At 36.2% G+C, this 25,254-nt stretch overlaps 1 protein-coding gene across 1 annotated transcript in view; it reads left to right on the top strand.

Moving 5' to 3' along the window:
* ANKS1B (ankyrin repeat and sterile alpha motif domain containing 1B) overlaps positions 1–25,254 on the top strand; it is a 406,509-nt gene that overhangs the window by 75,541 nt on the left and 305,714 nt on the right. Inside the window, exons 7-9 of the mRNA XM_041409745.1 lie at positions 387–497; positions 3,549–3,724; positions 24,750–24,890. Of these exons, the coding sequence (XP_041265679.1) occupies positions 387–497; positions 3,549–3,724; positions 24,750–24,890 (428 nt within the window). The remainder of the gene's footprint in view (positions 1–386; positions 498–3,548; positions 3,725–24,749; positions 24,891–25,254) is intronic.

Here is a 25,254-nt window from a genome sequence, read left to right as displayed (position 1 = left end):
AATGTAATAGAGCAGTTATGCTGATATTTCAAGGAGAAAATAAAAATGTAGGGATAGTCTCAACTGATTGCCCTTACAATGAGATTTCTGTAGCAGTTTCCACAGGTTGGAGGACTGGCCATTTTAGTGTTTTACAGTCCTTTCAACAAATGACTGCCTTGGAGCAGTGTATATGAATATTAATTATTACAGGGTTGTAATATTAATGTTTGATGATGACAATATTAATATTCATAATAATGTTATTATGCATAATAATTATTACAGGGCTGTAATATGAAAATTTGAAAAGTCTTTAATGAAAAGCGATGTAGCAAATATACTTTTGATTGAATTAAACCCTCCTAATTCAGACTTTTAAATGTATTTGTATCTTTAACTTGCAGAATATATGGAAACAGGAAATGCAAGTATTTCAGAGGAATGTCCACTGGAATGTGCAGAACATCAGTCTTGCGTTTTGGCCCCAGAAGTTCCTCCGTCTCCAAAGGCTAAAAGTAAATACATGTACTCTGTGAATGCAAAAGTTGTATTGAATTTCTCTTTAATATTAACATTCATACAAACTTACAAAGTGGAAAAAAAATTAAGAAAGTTATTGATGTCAAGTAAGGTGATTCATGGTAGGAGAAAAACCTATTTTGACTACATACACTGTAATCCATGTCATATAGAAAAGCAAGGAACTGTATTCTCAGAAGTGACAAGTCACATTAATGGATTACAATGTACTGCATTGCTTGATCTTAAATATTTTTAGTTTATGTGACCTTATCCATTGCATAATCAAGTAAAACAAAAATGCTAAATATGTTGAAATAATCTGCAGGTATTCTTTACATTTGGGTTAAAAATTGAATTTACTTCATTTTCCCCAATGAGTGCATCTACCAATTGTTTCACATTTGGAAGCCACATTCAAAGGTCACAAATGTACTGCTCTTCCATTTGTTTTGTAACACAGCTTTCATACACTGTAGCAGTCACTTGTGTGCATGTGCTTTCATTTTATGTTCTGATTCACCATTTCCACACCACAGCCACTAAAACAGGGCATTTCCTGAGTGTGGTGTCTTTACTGAAAGTCATCCTCCTGTAGAACCAAACCTGACTTCTGCCTTCAGTAATCATCCTGAATGAATATAGTTGACTGCTGGCAAAAGTTAACTGAGTCTGTCCTTGGTTTTGTTGTGTGAGTTGTGGTGTTATTTTGCTTAGTAGTGATTTTTTTGTGTTTGTTGGGGTTTTTTGGTTGGGTTTTTTTTTGGTCTTTTTTTAACATGTTCTTTTTTTCTTTAACATGTTCACTGGGAGAGTATTTATTCATGAGAGAATGAAGCTTTCTGAGGCATGTCAGGTTATGATCTTAATGGTAATAGTGAACAAATGCTGTAGTTCCAATAATATTTCCTATTGGGGTACTTAACACATATGTGGTGTGTGAAGATAAATAGTTCCTTTGAGATTAGCAAGATTGTGAAGCCAACTGTGCAATAGAAATGTCTGTCCTGAAATTAAGGAGCAAATATTTTTAAAATATGTTTTACTTTTTAACAATAAGGTCATGATCTCACATTGCTTATTTCTTCTTAGACGGTATAAATAATGTAAAACATGCTAGGTGGCTTTTGTGTAATGTGATACTAAAGGAGAGAAATCGTACTTGATCATGCTTCCCATCCATCTGCCTGCCATTCACTGACAATCTAATTTCAGATAATTTAAACCAACTTTGGAAGAGGGATAGCAGTATCAATTACCTTTCTGTGACTTTCATGAAAATAGGGAGCTGCATAGAGGCAAAAGACCCTAATTAGTATCTGCCCAGAAAGAAATAGGCAAAATTTGTCTTTTATGTATTCTGGCTGCAGTCAGCCAGTCAACTAGTGTGCTCTACCCAGGTCGGTCCAGTTTTGTCACACAGAACTCATTCTTGCCCAGTAAGAAATACTGCAGGCTATATGTGGGAGAATGTGGGACTGGGGACATGAACATAGTTCTGTAGGAAGCAGTAGTTCTGGTTCTTTATAAAAAAAACCACTGTATCATGATTTTGGAGTAGTTTTTGATATTTAAGTATTTTACTTTCAATTTTTAGTTATAATATTAATCTAGAATAATTTCAATTTTCTAATTGAAAAGCAGAATATAAATAAACCCGGTTATAATGTTGCTTAATTTACAGGTTTTGCGCAAAGCTACCGTTGACTAAAAGTAGCAAGAGTTTTGAATGCAAAATTTCTGTTAGATTTTAAAAAGCAATTAAATGCTTTTAATTGACAACTTCTAGTCTTGTCTCTGAAAATTTTGGTAATAATTTGCCATGGTTAGACTTTAAATATATTTTTGAGTATTTGTGTTTACTTAGCATAGCAAACAGTAACTATGAAAAAAAATGAAACAAACAGAGCTCTAGACCAATCAGATACAGTTTTATCAGTGAATTATGTAGTTATGTGAGTGTACTTAAATCTGTTTTATGTATGCTGAGCTTAATGTGCTCGCTCTGTTTTTCTTTTTCAGCATTTTATTTCCAAAGATGGAGTAACATGGAAGCATCTTTATTTTATCAAGTCTAAGCAATATGACTGTTATAAACCTAGTTAAAAAATGGTGTTTTTTACTTGCTCCAGGAACCTCTTGGCCTTTTTCACTTTTCATTGCTCTTACTAAAGGTAGCTGTGTAACACACACAGTGCATAATCAGAACCCAATGTGGTTGATCATAATGAGTAGCTTTTCAGTCTGTGGAGGCCTTGCTGCTGCCAGTGGATTGTTTGCAGAATGTTTAGCACTCAGTGTGATTCTAGTACTTATTACTACTGCTATTTCCAATAGTGGTCCTCAGTATAGACATAGAAAGCCTATTGTCTTACTGTTCTGGTAGATTTCTTTAGTTAAGAAATCTGATAAATTAAGGAGAAAACATGAAACACAATGCAGAATGCACTAAATGTGGGTTTCTTCTGATAGACTGCTGTAGGAAGGCATGTTTTAAGTGTGTTTGGATTTGCCCAGTATATTCTTCCACCATTCCATGTAATCGTGGGAGAGTGAGCAAGAATTATTCATAAAGCATAGCTGCTTTGGTGAGGAAGAGATGCATTCTTAGTCACTCACAGTTTACAGAGCTTATGTAGTGTATTAATTAATTACAGCAGCAAACCTGAACCTGATGCAGAGTATGAGATATTGATTTTGTATGTGTGTATGAACTTTCCTTTCCTGGATTAATTTTACATTCTTGGATACTTGCTGTTTATATAAATTTTCAGGATTAGAAAACATAGAAAGGGTAAGTATATATTCATCCTAATTAATGCAAGGTATAGGGCAATGCAGAAGTATGTAGAATGCCTCAAGCAAATTCCTAGCCTGGAACAAGATGCTATTATTTTTGAGCAGAGAATGGTGCATGAAGATCATTGTTTAGAGGATAAGGTATGGAAATTAACAGATAATAAAGTTTAAAGAATGTGCATTTCCTTTTTAGGCATAAATTACCCCGATAATTTAATTACTGACTAATGGTGTGTCTGTTTTTAAAGGTGAAGCTGTGACTGGAGAATTATCAAAGCTCTTAGATGAAATCAAATTGTGCCAAGAAAAGGAATACTCTTTTGAAGATCTGTCTCATACACTATCAGACCATTATCTGGAAAATTTTAGTAAAGTATCAGAGGAAGATCTTATGACCAGTGGAAGCCAAACCAAGCTTAATGTAGTAAGTAAGATGGGATACAAGGACAATGTATTTAGTTACATCTGATTTATTTATAGCATATTCAAGAAAGAAATAATAAAAGAGTAAGAATAGTACAAGATTAACATTGTAATTAAAAAATATAACATGTGCTTCTTACAGATTTAAAATGTAATGTTCACTTCATTTCTCAAAGGTATTGCTTACCACACCTCAGAATGCATTTTTATGTCACCACTACTACATTCAAGTTACTTGTTTTGAGCATGGCGAAGGCAAGGAAGGGATTTTTTTTGTGAAATCAGTGGAGATCAGTATGTTCAGTACTCTGCTGAATACTAAATGTTAACAGAATCTGATCAGATATGCCCCCAAAAGATCCAGCTAAACATCCTCAGTTACTTTTCTTCTACATTTTATTACTATATAGCTTTCATGGTAGCCTAATGGTATTGAAGATTGAGTCTCTAATACAGATAATTGTGGTTGTGATACTTCAGTGACTTCCAATTATTGTTGAAGATAACTTCATTGCTATTTATATTATGAATAAAGTACTCTAGGATTCATTTTTTCTTTACTGTAACAAGGTTTTTTTTTTTTTTTTTTTTTTTACTTGAATTCTCTTCCTCAGTAGGTTTCCTGGTTTCAGCTGGTTTAGGCTTAAACTTAAACCATGACACTAAATAAATGTGATTGCTCAGGGAATAAAGCAGAGGACAAAGAAAAACTGCTAAGTTCTAAATTTCAGTTAACATTTTTTGTAAATTAAAAAATATACTTACTTATGTGAGGAAAACCATGGCAAGTTAAAGACTTTCATGGTTTGGCAGATTTATTATGACATATATAGACAAAATGAGATTTACAAAGATCCATAGCTACCCTGAAATGCAGTAGATACTTTTGTAAAGTCCTTCTAGATGTTTGAATGTTTAGATACATAACTCATATTGAACTCAATTTGAACAAGATACTATTCGCATTTAATCATTTTTAGACACTTGTCTAGTGTCTCTCTGAATTTAGGTGCTAACTGCTATTTAAATCTTCTCAGCTGCTGTTTTGCAGAAAATGTATTCCATATAAATCTGTCTGCTCAGGCCTAAATGAAGTACAATATGAATAGAAAGTATTCAGACACTAAATCTGTAATTTCCGTGACAGGGAAATATAAAGGTAAATTAGGCAATATATTTTTTAGATATTTCATATATTTTATATTGAACTAGATGTGGAAACAAATCTTCAAAACTGGGGACTGTTTGAAGCATTTTATTGTGCTTTCCTGCTGGGATATCCAGCTTTTCTTTTAGAGAAAACTGTAGTCAGGGTGATGGGTGTGCACTCCCAACATGAAGTTAGGATGGAGGGCAGAATATGTTTTCCCCTGCAGTAAACCCAGCTATACAGATCTGTATGGAGAGGGCTCTTTGCTGTGATGTGAGATTTTCCTGTTTGTTCTAAAGCATCCATTTCATTTTTTAATGTATTTCAGGGTTATTCAATTTGTTCAGTTGCTACCTGGCTGCCTTGCATAAAAAAATGAAAGTCACTTCCATTTTTGACACATCTTTTAATTTTGGGCAGGTGTTGCCTTTCCTTTGTGTTTGGACTCCCTGGGTGATAGGAAAATCCACATGCTCTATAAGGGGCCATGAAAGAGTAATTGGGAAGAAGCACTAAAGTGAAGAGATATGTTTAGCTCTGAAAATGATTGCAAAGGTGAATGCTGCCAAACTGCTCTGGGGGCAGGACCAGCAAGTGTAGTCAAGGAAGATGTGTGACATTACAGTGATGATTGAAGAAACTTAAATGAATATTTATGTATAAGAACATGAAGATACAGAGAGAAAGAAGTGAAGATGTATGTAGATGTGGAGAGTCAGAAATAGATTCCTTGGATATGTATTAAAGAGAGATTCTTTCTGCTTTTTCTGATTTAAGTTTTCTCCTCCGTGGGAAACTTCTCAATAGGTTGAGTGGGTTCTTATCTGTTTGCATTTATTAATCTCACATTTGCTTCTACTGCACATGCCAAGACCCTTTGAAAGTATGGGCAGCACAGGGCACCCACTATGGAGTATGTCTGGAGCACAGACTCTTTCTGCCTGCTAGACTGAGTGCTGTCTTTCTCAATTACAGCTCCAACAGAGGGCTGGAACCACAGCTGGTGTGTTTCCACAAAGGAGCAGTTACTTCAGGTTCATATCAGCAGATTTTTCCTAACTTTCGTTGCTGGCTGTACTAGCATCAGCTCTGAAGAGGGGTAGAAGTTAGCTCCCTGTTGATAATGTGTTAGGTGGTGCCATTTCCTGAGCTAATGTTGATGACTGTTGAAGGCTTTCCAAGTTCATGTAGTTCTGCAACCTGAAAAGTTTCCAAATCCCAAGTCATGCCACTTTGTGACCCTTAGGAAGATTCTGCAAAGGCACTGGCTACTTGGAGACATCTGAATTTTTTGCATCATGCTATTGTTCAGAGAAATAGGGGGCCAAGACTGGGGAATTTCTGATTTGAATACTAACTTGTGGATCATAAACGTAGGAAGCTGGAAAAAGGAGCATCAGGAGCCACCTCCTGAGGATAGCATAGGCTTGGGAAAGAGAAGGCATCAGGAAGCAGCGTGTAATTCAAAGCATTTTTTTTTAACAATTGGCTCTTTTCAAGAGGGCCAAAACTGCTGTGACTAAATGAGGTTGTGGTTGATTTGGGACTGCAGAAAGGAGTGTCTGTCTACCCAGAATGCACAGCCTGGAATTCTGTCCTGAATTTTAACTGCCAACCTCTATTGTTTGAAACAGTGGGTCTCACTGTTTTTGTTTAGTGTAAGGGTAGTGTTAGTGCCTGTTTTTTAATACAATAACTTCACAGTAAAGGCTTCATCTGGAAACTGGTGCTCAATTCTGTCCATGGCATAGGGGTGAGTTTCAACATTTAATATAGTTTTATAGGTTTTATAGTCTCCCAGATAAAGTATGGATCATCAGGCTGTGATCCCTTCTAGTATTGTTTCTACATTCTACAGTCACTGGTAAAATACCAGTGCAATCTGGAGAGCAGGACTTTGGAGGCCTTGTTCACACGCACATTCTCTTCCATTTCTGGTCTTAGGCATCTTGCATGGTTTGTTGCTCAATGATACATTGAGCAACATTGATACAATGATACAGCACTTGTAGAATTCTATACTTTATTTGAAAGAAGTGAGTTGGAAGTCTTTTAGGTCAAGGACAGAATTGAATCCATTCCTCCCTTTGCTGTGTTATTAGACAGGTAGTCATCCAACAACATAACTGGAATGTTTGTAGTAAGGAACTACTTCTTTTAATCAAATTTTGTTTTGAAAACAATACATGTTTTTATTGCATTATATGTTTCTATTGGCCAGGTGTGATTTGTGACAAGACATTAAAACCTCAGAGATTTATGTGCTTACAGTATTTTCATGTCAAATAGGAAGCAGAGTTTACACAGCTCTGAGGTTAGGTTAAAAAAAAGAAAAAAGAAACTGTTTGGTTTAGTCTTCTAAGTTCCAAATTACTAATCAGCTTTGACTCTTAAATTTCCTTGGGAGGAAATGGAGGAGCTGACTAGGAAAATTGATGGTGAGGATCATAGGGGCTGGAAGGCATAACATCTGGGAGAGAGAGAGTACAATGGAGCAGTAACTAGAAGTAAGGACAGTAACAGTAGACCCATAGCGTAGACATGAATAGGAACAGATCTGGAGATGAGTGAAAATGTCCCCATAGGATGCTTCCCCTCCAGAAGTTGAAAGGGGAACTATGACAGAAGAACAGATTGTCTTAACTTTCTGAATGGGACAGAATGATTAATGAAGAGGGAGGAAAAGACTGAATGCTGAACAGCAGAAAGTCAGATGAGAGTAAGTTAATGTTATCTTTCAATTTGAAGGGTACATTATTAAACTAAAAGAAGTCAAAGCTGCACTGGAAATGTCATAATTTAAAGGTTTTCTTTTGCCGCTCTGGCTGTGTTTGGTGTGCTGTCGTGCAAAATATTCATGCCATGTTTCCTAGTCTGCCTTTGCCAATCATTAAAACATGTCCATTACAACACAGCATGCAACGAGCCCCTGTTCATTGTCTCCAGAAAATTGAAGGCCAGATTGAACACAGTTTTGCAATTCTACTTCAGGGAGAGCTCCAAAAGGCGTTCATACAGCTATGCATCATTTTAGTTGTAATTCCTAGTATTTCTTAATGATTTGTATGCTGGGTGAAGTTGATGGTCGATTCATAGATTTGTGCCTCCAGTTCCTGTCTTTGTTTTTTCCCGTTTTGGTCACTGTGACTTGAATGAACTTTTTAGTTGACCTATGTATGCAAAGGCATGGAAAGCCCTGACTGGTGCTGCACAGGCAAGCTTGGGAAGCTTTATACTTGTGTATTGCTCAGTGCTGACATATTACAGTTTTTCTTTGTTCCCTAGATAAAAATCTTTCAAAAAAACTAGAATTTGATTGTTCAGCGAGTCAGAAAAGCAACTGTGCTTCAAAACATATTTCAGAAAACATGAGGTGGAAAAAAATATAGTAAAGTCCTTGATTTTTATCTCAGTTCATTTGAAAAGGTGTTTCCTTTTCAAGCTGAATTAAGTGTGATTGCAGTTTCAGGTTTGTTTTTTTAAGTATAATTAAAAAAAAATATTTATTTTCCAATAGATGGCAGTCTGGTTCAGTAATTTCAAGAACAAAAGCAACCATCTTATATAAGATTTTTCCAACATTTTTCATCGCTGTGTTAAAATTGTGTGTTTTAACACAGTTGATAGTCCAAACTGCTTCAAAAAGAACACCTTAAGTTCCTCTAGGAGAAAAATGTATGGAACATCATGACATACATTTAAACTACAAACTAAAACATCGGGACTAAATTTAGAAGTGTATCATGGCAAAGAGGTTACACACCAAGTGTGCATTCAAACGATCTGTGTGAACTGAAGAGCAAGCAAGAAAATTTAAATAGGTATAATGTACAAAGCAGGGATGTGGAAAAATTAAGTGTGTCAGGAAAATGAACAGAAGACTGGCAAAGTGTGTATTGTGAGAATCCTGAGCTCCCACAAGCAAATTGCTTTAGATTCCTCTGTCTGTGGCATTCAAAGATCATTACCAGTTTCCTGTCAGGTGTGAGATTCCTGTGTATGTGTTCATGTCAGGACAAAGGATTTTAATTGTATTATTAAACCCAGAAACACAACATCTGTATTGCAATGTATTTGCATGTTGTGTTCCTTAAAAAAATAATATCAGAAAATAAAAATATGGGCTTTTTGTACATATAAGAAATTCATATGGATTTCAAAAAATATTTGACTTTTTATCTGCTTTGGGCAACCTGTGACTGCAAAACAAAAAGTAGGGGTTAAGACCTTCTCCACTTGCCTGTGTGTGTATATATACATTTGCTAGACGTACATGTTGGAAACAATAAATCTCAGACTTTTTCTTTCATAAACTTGATGTTTTATTTGAAAAATATTTTCATAAAATTGTCTCTTAAAAAGGCTTCATCTTACTCTGTATTCAAAAGTTGATTTCTGTCCTTATTTTGAAAAGTGTGGGTTTTTTTCATGTAGAAACCATAACTATTCCATATTTTTTGAGAACGCCTGAGATTTTTTTTTTTTAACTAAAACTAATTTTAAAATGTGCCACTTCAATAGAACTGAGACTCCAGATGGAAGTATATTCTTCAGAATAGTCTCTTTAATCTTGTGTAGTAGGTGGTTGCATGGAATGTTTGCTTTTACATTTATGCTGTTGTGTTCAGAAGCGTAATAAAAAAAAAAAGTGTTATTGATTTTCAAGTGCAAATGGAATATCTTACTGTCTTTGGATTTGTGACACAAGTTTAGATTAAAGAAAGAGTTCTTCAGAGACTTCTGTGTTCTTAAAAGCAGAGTATATGTTAAAGGATTTTGCTTGATTACACAGCATACTGAGAAACTGAAGATGCTCCTAATTTCATTTTTTTTTAAACTGAAGGTAGTAAAACCATGTAGTAACTGCACTGCAGAGGGATTTCACAGAAGTGGCAGCAGCATATCTGTTTAAATTTAATGTGGTTATATAATAGATAATAAAGGCTGCTGGCAGCAGTAATTTAAATTTTAACATGAGGAAAGGTTCTGTGTAGTCTCAGGGAAAAGATTTAGATTTCATCACAGGCATATAAATGTCAGTTTCTGCTTAATTCTGTCATCCAGAATGGGCAGTTGGTACTTGTGCATGTTGAGAGAGTGGAAAAATATATATGTAAAAATATAATAACATTGCTGAAAACAGTGAGGGTACATATTTAAAGATAGAATTATTAGTCTTATGTCAAAACATCAAGGATATGGGGCTATATAACAGCAATAAAACTGTAATTGTGTCTGGTTTATATCTAAGAAGAGATTCAAAATCAAAGAATTATGTGGTTTTGAAAGAAGTTGACTAAGAGAATATATTGAGTGGGTAAAAATTATGTGTGTTTTTCAGAAGTCAGTTATTCTGATTAATTTTTTTTTCTCTAAGGAAAAACACATTTTTCTTTTTTTATAAAAAGCACACAATTTTTTTCTTTATTATTTTACAAAGTAATAATCTGTAGAATTTGTTGAATATTGAAGTAAACTATTTAGTAGTATTATTCCAGAATACTATTTTGGTTTTTACTTTTAATATAACATTTAAATAAATAATGGCTGGATTGAAATATAATAGCTAAGAGTGACCAAACATGCTCAAGTAAAATAATTGCTTTCTTGAGCCTTAAAAACACCACACACTTGCATGCATTATTGAGAAAAGGATGGAAAATTTCACAGAAAAATTATGATGCGCAAGCCAGAAGTATGTACAATGGCTTACTAATGAGGATACAGTAAAAACACCTTCCAGAACAATTTTGGTTGCTTATTCATTAGGGAATAGTAAGATAATCAGGCCTGATTGTATTGGGCTTCAAGGACAGAAACAGATACATTTTAAGTCATTTAATATAATAAAATTTGGTGAATTTGATAATAAAGCTTCAATGCATTTTGCAGATATTTATGATGTGTTAAAAAAAGGAAGACAATTGTATTGAGAGACAGTGTTTGGAAGATTGTTGCTTTACTGAATTCCTTTTTTTATGATAGTGTTAGAAAATTTATATATTGCCAAATTCTGATGTTGCAAGAATTTTGTATTCAGTTGCTCTTTCACCCAGTTCAGTTATGAATCCTATTTTGCAAGCATATACTGACTCTTATTTTTATGGGAAGTATGAAGGCCATCTCTCCCAGGATATGTAAACATAACTTTTTGAGATTCCCTTGTTGGAAAGGTCTACCCACACCCTGAAGATAAGATTATGTAACTTGGCACCATCTGCCACTCCCAATTTCTAGTGCACGCAGTAGTATTTCCTACTGAGAACTGTTGCTGCTGCTACTTTTTTTCATTAGATATTTATGGTGGGACATCCAATACCAAACACCCACTTGGTCAACATGGAATTTTATACTTCCATAAACTGCTTTACAAAATGATTTCTAAGTTCTGTTTAAATATGAGCTGATAATTACAAAGAAGCAGAGGGAAACCAACAGGATACAATTTTTTTCCCCCTCTTTTAGGCTACCTAGTGAAGGAGAGTTCAGACATTCTAAATGTATCCTTTCCTAACCCGTGTTCTGTAGCTATTAAAAAAGATTATGTTTTGTATCTGTAGGTTAGGCTATGCTTCAGCACAGTGTTGTGAAAATTTATATTAGAGGTGTCTTAATAGGAGCTGTGTGGAACTCTACACAGAATAATTTGCCTGGTGTCATGCTTCACAGCCGAGTGAATTAGCCTGCAGCTCCCTGCTGCTGTGATTTTGGGTAGAAAGATTGCTAATCAGTCCTCCAGTGAGCTGCACAGACCTAGCCTGTGAGAAAGCCAGTGCTTGTTTAAGAATGTCAAGTCTCAAAACATGACAACGCTTAGTATGATTTAAACTACATGGAGTTAAGTATAACTAGGGGAATGTGCTGGCCAAACCACCAGTTCATTTAGTCTGCATTAAGAGTACCTGCTCTTTTCTACTAGAATGATTTTCTGGAATATTTAAGCAGTCTGTGCAATTATGTGTGTGTGGCAAATTCCTTGACTATCAGGTACTAGCAGGAAAATAGCTTACAGACAAATGCATCTCTCAGAATGCTGTTATGTGTTTAGCTTGCAGTGGGGAAGCCTAAAGGTATCTAATCCTTTTGCTCCAGTCTGTCACATTGTTTACCACCATGTAAAACCCTGTATTGCTGTTTTGGAGAATGTGTGCTCTAGACACAGGCGTTTTGTCTTATTGGCTGAGTGCATGCTTCCATTTATTCTTATATAGTAAAATCTGATAGAGTAGAAAAGAACAAATGCTTTGTGCACACCCTCCATAATTTGCAATATTTCAGGCTTGTTATTTCTTAAAGCTTTCTTTTCTCTAAGCATCTTAGCATTTTCTTATTTTGTAAGTCTTTCCATGCTGCCAAGCACTTTCACTTGCCCTGCTGTGGACCCTTTCATCTCAGCTGAATCTTTTACATAAGGATCTTGGATATGGGTTTAGAAATTTTCCATATAAAGTAATTATAATACAAGCTTTTCAGATCAAAGGGCTTGTTTGTCTTTATGGTTATAAAGCTGTGTGTAAATTTGGGGTGCTGTGGCAATGATTAGTAAAATTTTGTCTACTCAAAAATTCTGTTTGATAGCTAGGTTTTGTTAAATTGACTACAGTAGATTTTTCTTTTTCACAAGGACAATTTTAGTTCAATACTGAGCATATATGTAGAGTCATCTTTGTTTCATTATACTTAGATGAACACCAAAGATATCTACTAATCTCAGTAGGATTAGCCAAGATATGAGGACTCTATCAGAACTGATCCTGAAATCATCTTCTCAATATGAAATATATTTGCTTGCATTAAATATCTTTTTTTTTTTTAATATGTTACTCAATGCTTTAGAGAACCTTCTTTCCCATCTATGCTTTATGATTTTTTAAACATCCCTGAGCTGCCATTGTGCCACTGTTGCCTGTGCTGCACAGCAGAACTCCTTCTCTTCCATTTCTTTTGGTACCCTCAGGGTCCATCATCCTGGGAATATTCAGTAGTGCACAACACAATGTCCATTCTTAAGCTGCAGTCTCCAGATTCATTAGGGACCTTCCAAGAGAGTTTCAGTCACTTCTGGAGAACAGAATGAGAAGATAATACCATGAGATTTCCACCCAGACAGGTGACTTTTTTAATGTTAACATCAACTCTCTCTTTTGATATTATTATAAAACCAAATAGTCAGGAACACTAAGTTACTCGTACCCAGAGGTGCTTCCCTCAAGCACTGACCTTCCTTAAAAGTCTGTTAAAAAAAATCTGTCATGGACTCCTACCCTCCATTTCCTTTAGGTTTCTCCTCTCCTCAGACTGTTGTCCAGTGCTCCAGTCTGAATCACGTTTTCAGATTCTCCTTCACAAGAGAACAAAAAGTTCTTTTCATTTTCATTGGTCTTCTCAAAATACAGTTTCTGCCTATGTGATTTACAGCATCACCAGTAGGAATGCTGATACTCCAAAGGTGTATTGGTTTATCACATTTGAGCAATAGAGTATGGAACAATGTACGGGGTCTAGAAGGAATATGAAAGACTTGGCCGACATTTAGGTACAATCAGATTTTAATTTCTGAAACATATTTTTTGCTCTCTGGAAAAACTGCTTTTGGTAGAATATAAGAAGACTGAGCTTAGATATGTAGAAGATTTTTTTTCACAGTCATTCACAGTCATATGTAGATATTTACCTGAGGGAAAAGATAACTGAGTTAATAAGGAAAGAAGGAGAGCCTATCCTGCAATCTAAACAAAAACCACATTGTTCTAGAATGTTTTAGCTTTTGATGCTTCTGCATTTAAGAGATGGGAATTCCGTAACATTTTAGAACTCTCATCACTGTTGTCAGCAGGTACCAATGCAGGTTTGATTGTTCTTTATAATACATAGTGACTCAGATTAAATGAGTGTTATACCTGCACATCAAGTTACAAAGAGTAGAGGGGGGGGAAAAAAAAGAAATGTTTTTGTATATAACTCAAGTCAACAGTGATTTCATGTCTATTCCATTAGTGTAAGAATTAAGTCATTAAGCTTGGAAGTTGCAGTGAAGCCTGATGATCACCATCTGACAGGAAAGGCATGAGAAAAGCAAGAACCATAAGGGTATGTCTCAGTTGTTTTCTGTAGTGAGTGGAAGAGCATCATTTTATCCCAATGGTATAACCAGGAGATGGAGCCTGCTAATCTATCAGAGTAATGTGAACTTCTACAGGATCCTAAGGGGTGGGGATTAAATGTATGGTTTCACTATAGTTGCTTGAATGATTCTTTTGCAGTTGACTAAGTAGATATTTTCTTAGAAGCTGCAGTTTCGTTTGCCTTTCTTTGCTTCTTAGTAAGAGGTATACAAATAATGCTAATGGTAAATAGTGTGCCATATTTCACAGGGCAAAATAACTATCCATGACAAGCTAATACAAAATAATGCTCTCTTTAAAAATTGTTTAGTAGTTGAAATTAGAGCATTGGGCACTGTGTTTGAACTACTTGTTTTATTTCATTTTTATTCTATCCTAATGGCAACAAGCAGATTTGTTTTATAATAAGCATATAAAATAAATTCAGTATTTTGTCTTTAAGTCTTCAAAGTTGACCATTCATTATGTAGAGTATCATTGTATTCTATTGACAGATTTTTCCAGCCCCTGTTAATAAGCTTAGCAAGTAGAAAATTAATAGAAAAATATGCTGGGCCAGATTCATTCCTATTCCTCTGTACAATATAATATCTGGAGGAATTCAGTTAAAGGCAAGTGTCTGATATTTATTATGCATTAGAAAAGTTTGCCTATGGACATCAAGACTGTGCTAGAAATGCACCCCTTAGCTTTTCTGTGACTTTAATATAACTGGAGTCCTTGCCTGAGTTCAGTGGTATAAGTTTTTAAACTGAGATCAGAATCAGAAACCAGATTTACTTGATGTGTTGTGCCACATGATGCACGTGTTGGTCTTTATACCAGATTCTTTATTTTTCAGAGAAATGTGAAGGTTGAATGGCTTACACAATTTTTGAATATCTATTCTAATTTCTCTTCTCTTGACATCTATCCTTCCTAAATTTACCATAAGTTTCAGTTTAGTGTCATGATGGAAAATCTCAGGAGAGGTTCTTCAATTTTATTTGCTTCAGTAATTATTTGAGATTAAGCAATTTGCATTAATACTACCACTATTATTTTTGTTGATATTGGTGCTCTGCCTAATATCTCTGAAATATGGGCTGTTCACAATCTGCAAAGAAGCAGCCTCAATACTGCCTGTCAAACTTAGACAAAAATCACATTAAAATATAATTACTTTTTTATTGCAATGCTGGTCTTTCAGTTGTTAATAGTTTCTTACTTATGGTGTCACGGATTGACTCTGGCACAGTGCCAGTGCCCCCATGAAAGGTGTACTCCCTAAAATGGTTATTGTGAGATGTGACCCGGGAACAGAACAAAGCAGGTTCTAACTTGGGAATGGAGATAAAAAAAAAGACAACACTTTATTAATCTACACAGACACAAAAAGGAAGGGGAAAACTACACACACACACAACAATCCACAATAGAACACTTTCAAAACACTCCTCCTCCTCCCCCCAGTCCTCTAACATTCAAATCCCCTCTAACACATCAATTCTCCCTCCCATCCCCTCCTTTCACACAAGCCCCCCCCCAGCCCATCAGGAGAGAGGAGCCTCCCTCCTGCACCATGGGCCTCTCCAGGAAACACAGTAGAACTTCTGTGCTTCCATGTCACACATGGCAGCTGCTCGAAGAGAAATCTGCCATGGTGACCATCTTCCTTCTATGTCCAGTTCTTTAAACACTGTCCATGGATCCAAACTACTCCTTAGGTTTTTAAAGAATGCTTTTCGCCCCTGCATCTCGCAGCGGCTCCGGCTTCTCCCTCTCTCTCTCTCTTCCCCCCTCTCTCAGGCCGCAGGCCTTCCCCCCTCCCCCACCCAGACGCAGCTGGGCAGGGGAGAGGTCCGATCTGCTCACCTGCCGGACTCCAAAGAGGAAGTCTCTCTGGGAGTGCTCTGCTTTTAATCCCTGTGTGTTCTCAGAGGCGTATTCAAGTCCCCAGTAGCCACACCAAGTGCTAATCTGAAATTTGGCCACTGATTGGTTTGACCATAACTTCCTCAAATCTTACTTCTGGGTCAAACCATGACATATGGGTATTAGAATATTTATTGCCTTGTCTTTGTCTCTGTCAGTCATGTTTCCTTTAAGAAATCGAAATAATTTTAAGAGATCACAATCGCTTATTTAGTCATTGATACCTCCTAACAAATACAGTGCTTCACAGCAGTTATAGATAAAAGCAGGTTACTGACTTATCTGTATTTTATAGGAGCTTTAAGGCATTATATTATGAGTGGCTGGAGAAAGAATTAAAATGTTAAGTCTTCAGCTACTTAGGAATGTGTCTGTAAAAGAGCATAAAGGTGTGCTTGTGTTGCAGTGGATCTGAGTGTGTGGTGTTGAATCTACCACAGGCAAAAGGAAACAGTAGCAATGAGCTGGCGCAGAAAAAGCACACCCTGTCCTACATCTTCTGGCAGTACTGGTTATTGAGATGACTGCAGTGGCATCACTGGCTTAATTATATAAGACACGAAAAAGCAGCAACTTCCAGTATATGAACTTCACACTGGCAGATTTTCCTATTGGCCATAGCAAAGACTTTGCCTTCCTAGTGAAGATGATTCTGAATGCTGCTTCCACATGCCATAAAATCAGGCTGCATTGAGAGCTGTTCTCCAGTTGATAGTATTCTGCATCTCTGATGGGGTGTGTGTGTGTGTGTGATCCTTTTCAACACCTCTAGAGCAGTCTGAGCTATTGCTTGTGCTTCTGACAACAAAAGGTAGATTACTTTTTGGCTGATCTTTTCCAGTTAGGCCTTCAACTTCTATAGCCTTCTAAGACATTTCAGCTGTCAGCTGTTCTACTGTGTTGTGTTTACATTATATTTAGCACTTGGCTGCCAATATGGCAAACCACTAGTAATTTGTTACTGCTGGATCTGTAAATCATCTAGCAAAAATGTTCTTCAAAGCTCTTTTGATTGTCCAATCTTAACCAGCATTCACCTTCAGATGACTAACTCAGTACTGCATATAGTTCTTCTTTAGATTACCTTTGTCTATCCAGGTATGATTTTATCTTCTTTATTAAGGCAACAGTGGCTTAATGGAATAACAACTCCATTTTCATTGACACATTTCTACTGAGAATAGGCTAAGTGAAAAACTGTGCACTGGAGGAGTAATAAAGTGGTGACTTCTGCCTACTCTCTTGCCACCTGATTTTTCTCCACTTTAATTTCTCTACCTTCTGCTCTATTTTATGACAAATAATGTATTTTCTATAATTTTCATCATACTGCCACCCACTTACCCACCCTCTCTTTCACAATTTTAAAAAAGGAAAAATGCAAGGTTTACAACTGATTTTCATGGCAATTACATAGCACTGAGATTTTCAAATGTTATATGATAACATTCAGATGGTATAGGGCTGTTAAATACAGAGATGCCTCTGTAGCTATTCCCCAAACAGTATTTTCTCTGAGACATTTAAAGTCAGAAATTATTGACATTGCTTTGAATTATGATGTTTTTCCTTTATGCATGGGCAAATATTCTCTAGCCTTTAATTCTGTTTAATATTTTTTAAATTATTAACACTTAATTTTGCTTTTCTGTGGGCTCCTATGCCCTCATTATCAGTTTTTTCTTTTTCATCTGGTACATGAGTTTTTCAGTGAGTCACATTTTGGAGTGACTCATGTGCATATTGATTCAGGGAGATGCAAAAGTCTGTCATTAGCATGAGAAATTCCATTAACTTAATTGCAACTGTTCCTGTGGTTAAATTTCAAGACTCAAAAAAAGGTACCAAATTCCTCCCGTTTTTGCACAGCCCATATTTTTGTATACCCTTCCTACATACCAACACAGGTCAAATCTACTATGCCTGTGGGATGGAAAGGCATTCCTAGATATGCATTTCTGTAGCAGAATGTCCTTGTGGTCTGTATGACTTCCTGGGTGAGTTCTATTTTAGGGCTTTATGCTTCATGTGCTAAGTTCTTTTTCATGGTAAAGTAAAGCACTTGAAATGCTTCGATATTAAATGTTTAAGTGTGCAAATAGTCTGATTTATTAGTATTAGGTATGTGCTCAAAATTAGACAAGTATTTAAAATACAAGTTCACTTTATTTTAGCTAATGTTAAATTTGGCAGTTCAGTCCTGTCCCAAACACATATATGAGAGTGGAGAAAGTTATGGAAGTGCCTGTGTTTTGATACATTATAGAGAATTAGCTTAATCCGTAGATTAAACAAATAACTTTTATTAAATCACAGAATACACTGAGTTGGAAGGGGCCCACAAGGATAATCAAGTCCAATTCCTGGCCCTGCACAGAGCCATCTCCAACATGCTATGCCTGACAGTGTTGTCCAAAAGCTTCTTGAGCTCTGTCAGGCTGGTGCTGTGACCCTTGTCCTGGGGAGCCTGTTCTGTACCCAAACACCTCTGGGTGAAAAATCTTTTCCTGATATCCAAACTAAACCTTCCCTGACACAACTTCAGGCCATTTTTTCAGGCCCTGTAACTGATCACTTGAGAGAACAGATAATCTATTAGGTTTTTAAATCCTAAGACTTTTGCTTTATGAATGATTGCATCCTTCTATGAGAGTAGTGCAAAGATTCAGAATCATCTTAATATTCATTAATTATGCTACGTGCAAGGATGAATTAAAAATTTCAACTGTATTGTGCTCCTTTCAATACATGTCCAGATGTACTCATTTTATAATCTCATTTTTGCTTAGAATTTTGATCTTATTCAGTGTGCATTGTACTTGCCATTTGGTTCCAGGATGTATTTCCTGTATAGTGTCAGATCCTGCTCTGGAGACTGGGTGATTTATTTTGGGGTGCTCATCATGATAGGTGTCAATGGCACTTGCCCACTGAGGGGCAGCAGCTACACAACCACGTAGTTTTCCTCGTGTATGTGAATTAATCACATTTGCCCAGTTAATGCATTTTGTGTTTGCTACATGTGGTCATTTCACTTGACTCTACTGACTTCAAGTGACAGAAATTTCTCCTCAGAATCAGATATCACTGTGATCTTGAGTTCCAAGGGTGTAACCGCTTCAGGTGTGGTGGTTTTTTTGGAGCCCCAGTAAGAAAATATCACATGCAGCTGGGCTGATGTGCAGTGGTGTAGTGACCAAGATTCTGCACCTGGGACTGCTAGAGCTGGGATTTGCAGGATCCTTAGGCTCATATACCACTGAGGATAGTCACAGGGTCTCCCAAGATGATTCCTGGTGTAGCCCAGCACTTATACAAACTCACCTTCAGTTTCAGCATAGCCAGCAGATCAGAAACACAAAGTTAGTGACCATCTTGGAGATGTTGAAATGACATGTCTAGCATCCCACAGGGATTAAAGCAGAGGCAGGTACAGAGTACTCTTCTCCATCGTTCTGCTGCTGTAAGTATAAGACTGTCTTTGTCTTCCTGATACTTCTTGGCTGAATACAGGAGGTGCAGTCAAACTCTGCCCAGACTCAGTGAATGAAAGGGATGCAGGCTTGGAACATGCTTGTGAAAGAATGGCAGCGGATGTGCAGTGTAAGGTGAAAGACAAGATAATTAGGATGGGGAACAGGAAAACATTAGTAGGGAGAAAGTCTTGGGGGATGTGGGAAAGATGTGCTCAAGTTCCCAAAACCTTTCTGTGTGTGAGACATGGGAGGTACGTCATAATTGAGGCTCCTCCTTTTCAGGATCCTTACTGAATCTCAGAAGGGCATATTTGCTTAATGCAGGGATGCTGCTGTAGAAAAATAGTAACTGATTGTGTTATATATCATGCCCTAATATTCTTTTTTCTTCTGCATACCTCAGGCATTTCCCCTGAGAGCAGCTTGGGTAGCAGCAGGGGGAGCACTGAGAGCACAGAACACTGTCCCAGCTCTTCTCTCCCTGGCTCGCCTGCCTGCAGCTGCTGGGGACAGCTGTGGCAGAGATAGACCTGCTTATCCAAATTTATAGAGAAGATTCAGGAACTGTTCTATTAGTTCTTAGTAATAATAATGTCAAAATAATAATGTCAAAACAGAATACTAGGTAAAAGACCTGTAATTTTTTGTTTTTATTTCACAGTGTAAGGTACATGTCCTTTGGCCATCCTCTCTGTTAGGATGATATAAAATACATGTTTGACAAATTATTTCTACAGAAGAAGCTTCCTACTGACCTCACTGTTTCAAACTGAGTGGCAGCACTTGGCTTATCAAATGTCTGGTTGCTTTCTGCCTTCCGTAAGCAGAACGGTATTGCCTTCTGGATTTCATCTTTACTGCTCCATTTAAAAATATTGTTTCCTAACAAAGATAAATGATAAGGTAATGTTCCTGTCTCCAGAGCTATGATGCAATAGCAAACAGTAAAAGTCCTGTTATTTTTAATCTTTAATAGTTTGCTGATGATGTTTTGCTTTAGCAGATACTGTTTGAAGGGGTATGTAAAATACTTCTGCAATTTGGATGATATTGTGAAAAAAACAGATGCAAGAAGGAAAGGTTTTGATGTTTGTTTTTAGGTTTCACTGGACTAGTCCAGAAAAGTCTCCTACATATTCTGAAACAAGAATTGAGTAATATTTTCCCTAGCAGTGGCTGCTTACAAATGTCAAGGCAGAAAGCAGACTAGTCGTCACTAAAAGCTAAGAAAAAAGGAGGGACTGAAAGGAAATAAGACATCTTGTATCATTTACTGTATTCCTTAAAAAAACTTGTCTAGGTAATAAGGTCATATGTTAGATAGGAGACAGTTAACATTTGATAAAAAGAAGGCCATACATAAAGGTATTTATATATGTTTTATACATGGTGTACAGTTGTTGAGCTGTGAACTTGGTGACTGTAAATAATAGTTAAGATTAAAGCTGCTCTCACCTTCTCTTGTTGTTGACTTAACAGACTTTCTCTGCTTTTTCTTTCCGTATTCGTCTGTATTTTTCTCTCTGTTGATAAATACTAGCTTACACTCTTAGATTAGGATAGAGATTACAAGTTATTGTGATAGACAATCATACATGTACATACATTTTGAAAATAAATAGCCTCTTTATAGAGTGTCCTTCAATCTAAAGTATCCTAGTGCCCAAAGTTTTGCCTTTTATGTAGATCAAGACATGAAAAGGAAGGCTTCCATACCTAAATTTTGGAAGACATTATTTAAATACTCATTAAGTATGAAAATGAGAGGTGATGTGATAGGCTTAGTAGTGTCTGAAGAAAATTTGTCACTAGTTGTAGTGGTACAATGTCCTTATGCTAGATCTTACTACTCTCTCACTGCTGTATCATTATTATCCTCTCTTTACTCAGAGAAATTACTTTCTTAGCCTTTTACTACTGCAAGCAATGTCTAATATTTGATTCAGTGTTCCAGTAAAAACCAGAGATTTTAATAAAGCTTTAATTCTATTAATATCTTGTGATTTCTCTACCAAATTTTCCTTTTGCTTATCATATCTAATATCATGTAAGGTTTTCTGTCTGTTCTGTTTGAGGATATATGCTGCTTATGCTTTTGTCTCTTCTAACTTAGGCAGAAGTTCCCTTACTGAAGCTTAGTACTGCAGTTTATGTTCTCTTTATATTCTCTTTATATTTGCCATTTCATAATGTCTAATTCAATTAATTGAATAACTGTGATTTAGATGGCATTTTTAACTACATTTGTTTGGGTTGTTTTACCTCCAAACAGGCATAAAGAAGAGGTTCTAAATGGTGCCTGTTTTTCTTTAGTTGACAGAAATACCTTCTGCTCTATATATTTATTTATTTTCTGAGAAGTGGGTGTAAATAACTTTGGTTTTTCTAAAACTCTCCCTACAGGGCTATATCAAGGCTTCCCAGTAGCACACACAGAATTAGATTTTCATGTTCAAAGGATCTCTAAGGAGGTAAAATTAAATTATACAACAGAACAGAAAAATTAGGGAGTTCTGGGAAAGGAACGAAGGCTGTGAGAGAGTAACAGGAAACTGTGTGGTCTGGATTTGGAGTTTTATGGGTTTGTGTGACAGTCTGAGCTCTGTGAATTGATTGTAGGTTTTTCTGTATCTCATTTGCCTCTCCAGACACATCCCTCTTCCCAGGGTATGCAACCCCAGTCTATCAAATTTGGGGCACTTCTGACCCTTTTCTCTCATGCAGCTATTAACTCCTTCCTTCCTCTTTGCAAAAGCAGCTCTCTTTCCCTGCAGTAATTCCCACATATCTTTTTCCCACTGTTTGGGTGGAACTGGGCATCTGTCAAGCAGGGATGGGTGAGAAAGCTGATGGCAGTAACTGTTTCTTCACCCTCCAAATAGACTTTTCCTAATGGTGCCTTTTTAGTGCCTTATTGGTGGCAGAAATCTGTGCAAGTGTAAAAAGAGCTCACCCTGATCTACAGTAGTCTGTAAATTAGTCTGTGTCATGTTCATACCTGCATTGTCTAGAGCACCAGTTTGTTCCAGTCATGTGTCTAATGAACTCTGGCATTGACTGATCCTTTTTCAAATGATCAGAAGATCTGACTAGGTACTTTCTGCTTCCTCACATCCACATAGACATTAAATTCCTGTGATTCACACTCTATCTTAGGCTATTTATATAAAATACACCTAATGGAAATATACAACGCTCATTCTGCTTGTGTATTTTGGTTTTACTGTTCAATAATTGTTTGGCATGGGGTTTTTTCACTCTGTTCCTGTAATGGCTGAATACTCATATGCTCCCCCTTCAGTGACTCTTGTAATTCATCTTCCTTTAGTTGTATTGAAAATGTCTCACTTAAGTGTGTGGGTTTTTTACCTTTACAGGGTGCACTGACATTTTTATATGACTTTTGTATTCATTCACTTCCATTGGCTTGTAAGGTTACAGCTAATGTGTGTCACCTGCTTTCCTGTGCTGAGCACTGCTGCATTTCTTTGCTTTTTACTCCAGAGGGCAAGTGGTTTATTCTCTGCTAGAGCAATTCTGAGATTTAAAATACAAGTGTAGGGCGGCCACAATGGAAGATGGTGTCATAAATAGAGGGGAAAGACCTCTAGTCTGCTTCCTTTGTCTATGCAAATACCTAGCAGTAATAGTCTTTTACGACCTACACTCTGCAGAATTAACCCGATCCTTTTAATAATCAGTGTGAGAGTATTGGTTACTATGGCAATATATTCTGTGGTACTACTAAAGTGTCAAAATAACCTTATGAAATATCATGCTAAGAATGTTTTAGAAATTGACTTCTAAAATAAAAAGTAAATAAATCCACCTGACTTTATAAGATATGGATAGATTCATGAAGTCTGCAATAAGGAAACAACTATTTTCTAACCAAGGGGACTCAGAATAATGGAGTGGAATATATTGTGTTTCTCCTCTGTGATGGCATGAGTTGAGATAGAATTTCTAAATATTTCCCCTGCTTAAATTAATGGTATACCAACAACTTTTGTGTTAAGAAGTTAGCGCAGGAGTCAAGAGTTGAATGATCATCAGATGTTACACAATTTGAGTTAGTGTCTGTCTGTGCGGTGCCTTTGCTTCTCCTACAGTTTCCATCGTGTTTATCTTTAGAGCTGCTGCTGTTTCTCTACTTGTTTGCCTCCCTGCTTTTCTTTCACTTCTCTATTCCCTTTCTTGCAGCAGACTCCATGCATTTCTTTATTCTATTGGCTAAAATAATCTGCAGTTAGGTGTTGGAGTTTTTAAGATGATTTTTACCCCATAGCAGCACTTTAGAGTTAATGTTGCCATCAGATTGATAGCTGTGGTCAGCCATTGTCTCAAACAGTGCCATTCTCGTCAAGAAAAAATCCAGCCACTTCTGAAAGAAGTGTTCCTAAACACAGCATTTAGTATCTGAGTATCAGGCAGGCTGCTTAAACAAATTTGAAGCAGGCTAGAACAGTTATTTCTTATACCAATTTAAGTAGGGACAAAGAATTAATGTGTAAATTGTTTTAGTTGTGTTTTTTTTTTTTTTACTTGTAACAATTTGTGTTGATGTGAGATTTTAAAAATCATTCATTACTGGGTTAACTTTCTTCGTTCTTCTTCTAAAATTAGTAAAACTTGCCACTGCAGTTCAGTTGAGGTGGATTGTCTTGTGTAGCAAAATAACACAAATATATGGGAGCTGACCACTGTTCCTATTTCTGTCTGTCATAGAAAATTAGGATACTGGTTTAAGCAAAAATCAACATTTTTCCCTTATCACTCAGATCAATATGTAAGCCACAGTGTTATAAGTCAATGATTATTCCTGATACTTTTCATCTCTTCCAGACTATAAAGCAAAATAATACAGATAATTTCTAAATACATCTTTTGCCTACAAAATAAGATAACACATTTATTGGTGATAAATATAATGCAAAACCTGAAACCTCATCTTTTCATTGATTTAGTAGTTTTTGTCTGCAAAACTCTTGGACCCATCCAGGCAAATGTTAGTTTTTATTTTGGTGGAATATCCTAAATGTAATGATATTACAGCAAATTTTAAAGTAAAATGAAGCAGAAATTGCCAATTTCTTGATAAAAAGGACAGAAAGTATTTTTATATGTATTAATATATTCACTCAATTTTAGAGTATAATAACAGATAGCTCAATATGCACCTTCCTTAGAAAGTATTATTTGCATACAACAGTTTAAGAGTTGAGTAGGTACTTTGCATTAAAATAGCAGTTTATCTTTTGGTATTTCTGAATGGGACGCTCTTAAGTTCATAACATAAAAAATTTCTTTTCAATATATATCACTGTGTTTAATTTGAAATTATTGTTTCTTTATGCACAGAGGCCTTCTTCAATGCGTTTATCATCAAGGGAAGAAGAAGATGATGATGCGGCTGAAAATTCTTGTGGACCTTCTGGTTTATGGGAGGCACTGACACCTTGTAATGGATGCAGGAACCTTGGATTTCCCATGCTTGCACAGGTATGTGATTCCCTTTTCATCATAAAACTTAGTAACTATGGAAGAGATGCTTAATCTCTGCCTTAACCCTTAGAGTTATTTATAGTCTTGCCTGATTCCCTTCAAAATTGCTACTTTCACTCTTCATTTTAATGTCAAAATCTGCTTCCAAAATTAAATGTTGAGGTTCAGTCATCCTGCTATAATAATTATTCATAACAGTTTAATATGGAGACTGATGTTTGCTACCCCTATTTTAGACAGATAGTTGCTGCGTTGGATAGCTTTCTTTTCCATCTGGAAAGAAATTTTGAAGTCACATAGTTTCCTTTGGGATAAGTGCTCTATTTTTGACCAGCTTCTAATTAATATAATGACATCTCAG

The sequence above is a fragment of the Onychostruthus taczanowskii genome, unplaced genomic scaffold (assembly GCF_017590055.1).
Source record: "Onychostruthus taczanowskii isolate IOZ18803 unplaced genomic scaffold, ASM1759005v1 scaffold31, whole genome shotgun sequence".
NCBI lineage: Eukaryota > Metazoa > Chordata > Aves > Passeriformes > Passeridae > Onychostruthus > Onychostruthus taczanowskii.
The sequence above is the reverse complement of the archived record's forward strand: the minus strand, read 5'-3'. Positions and strand labels throughout refer to the sequence as shown.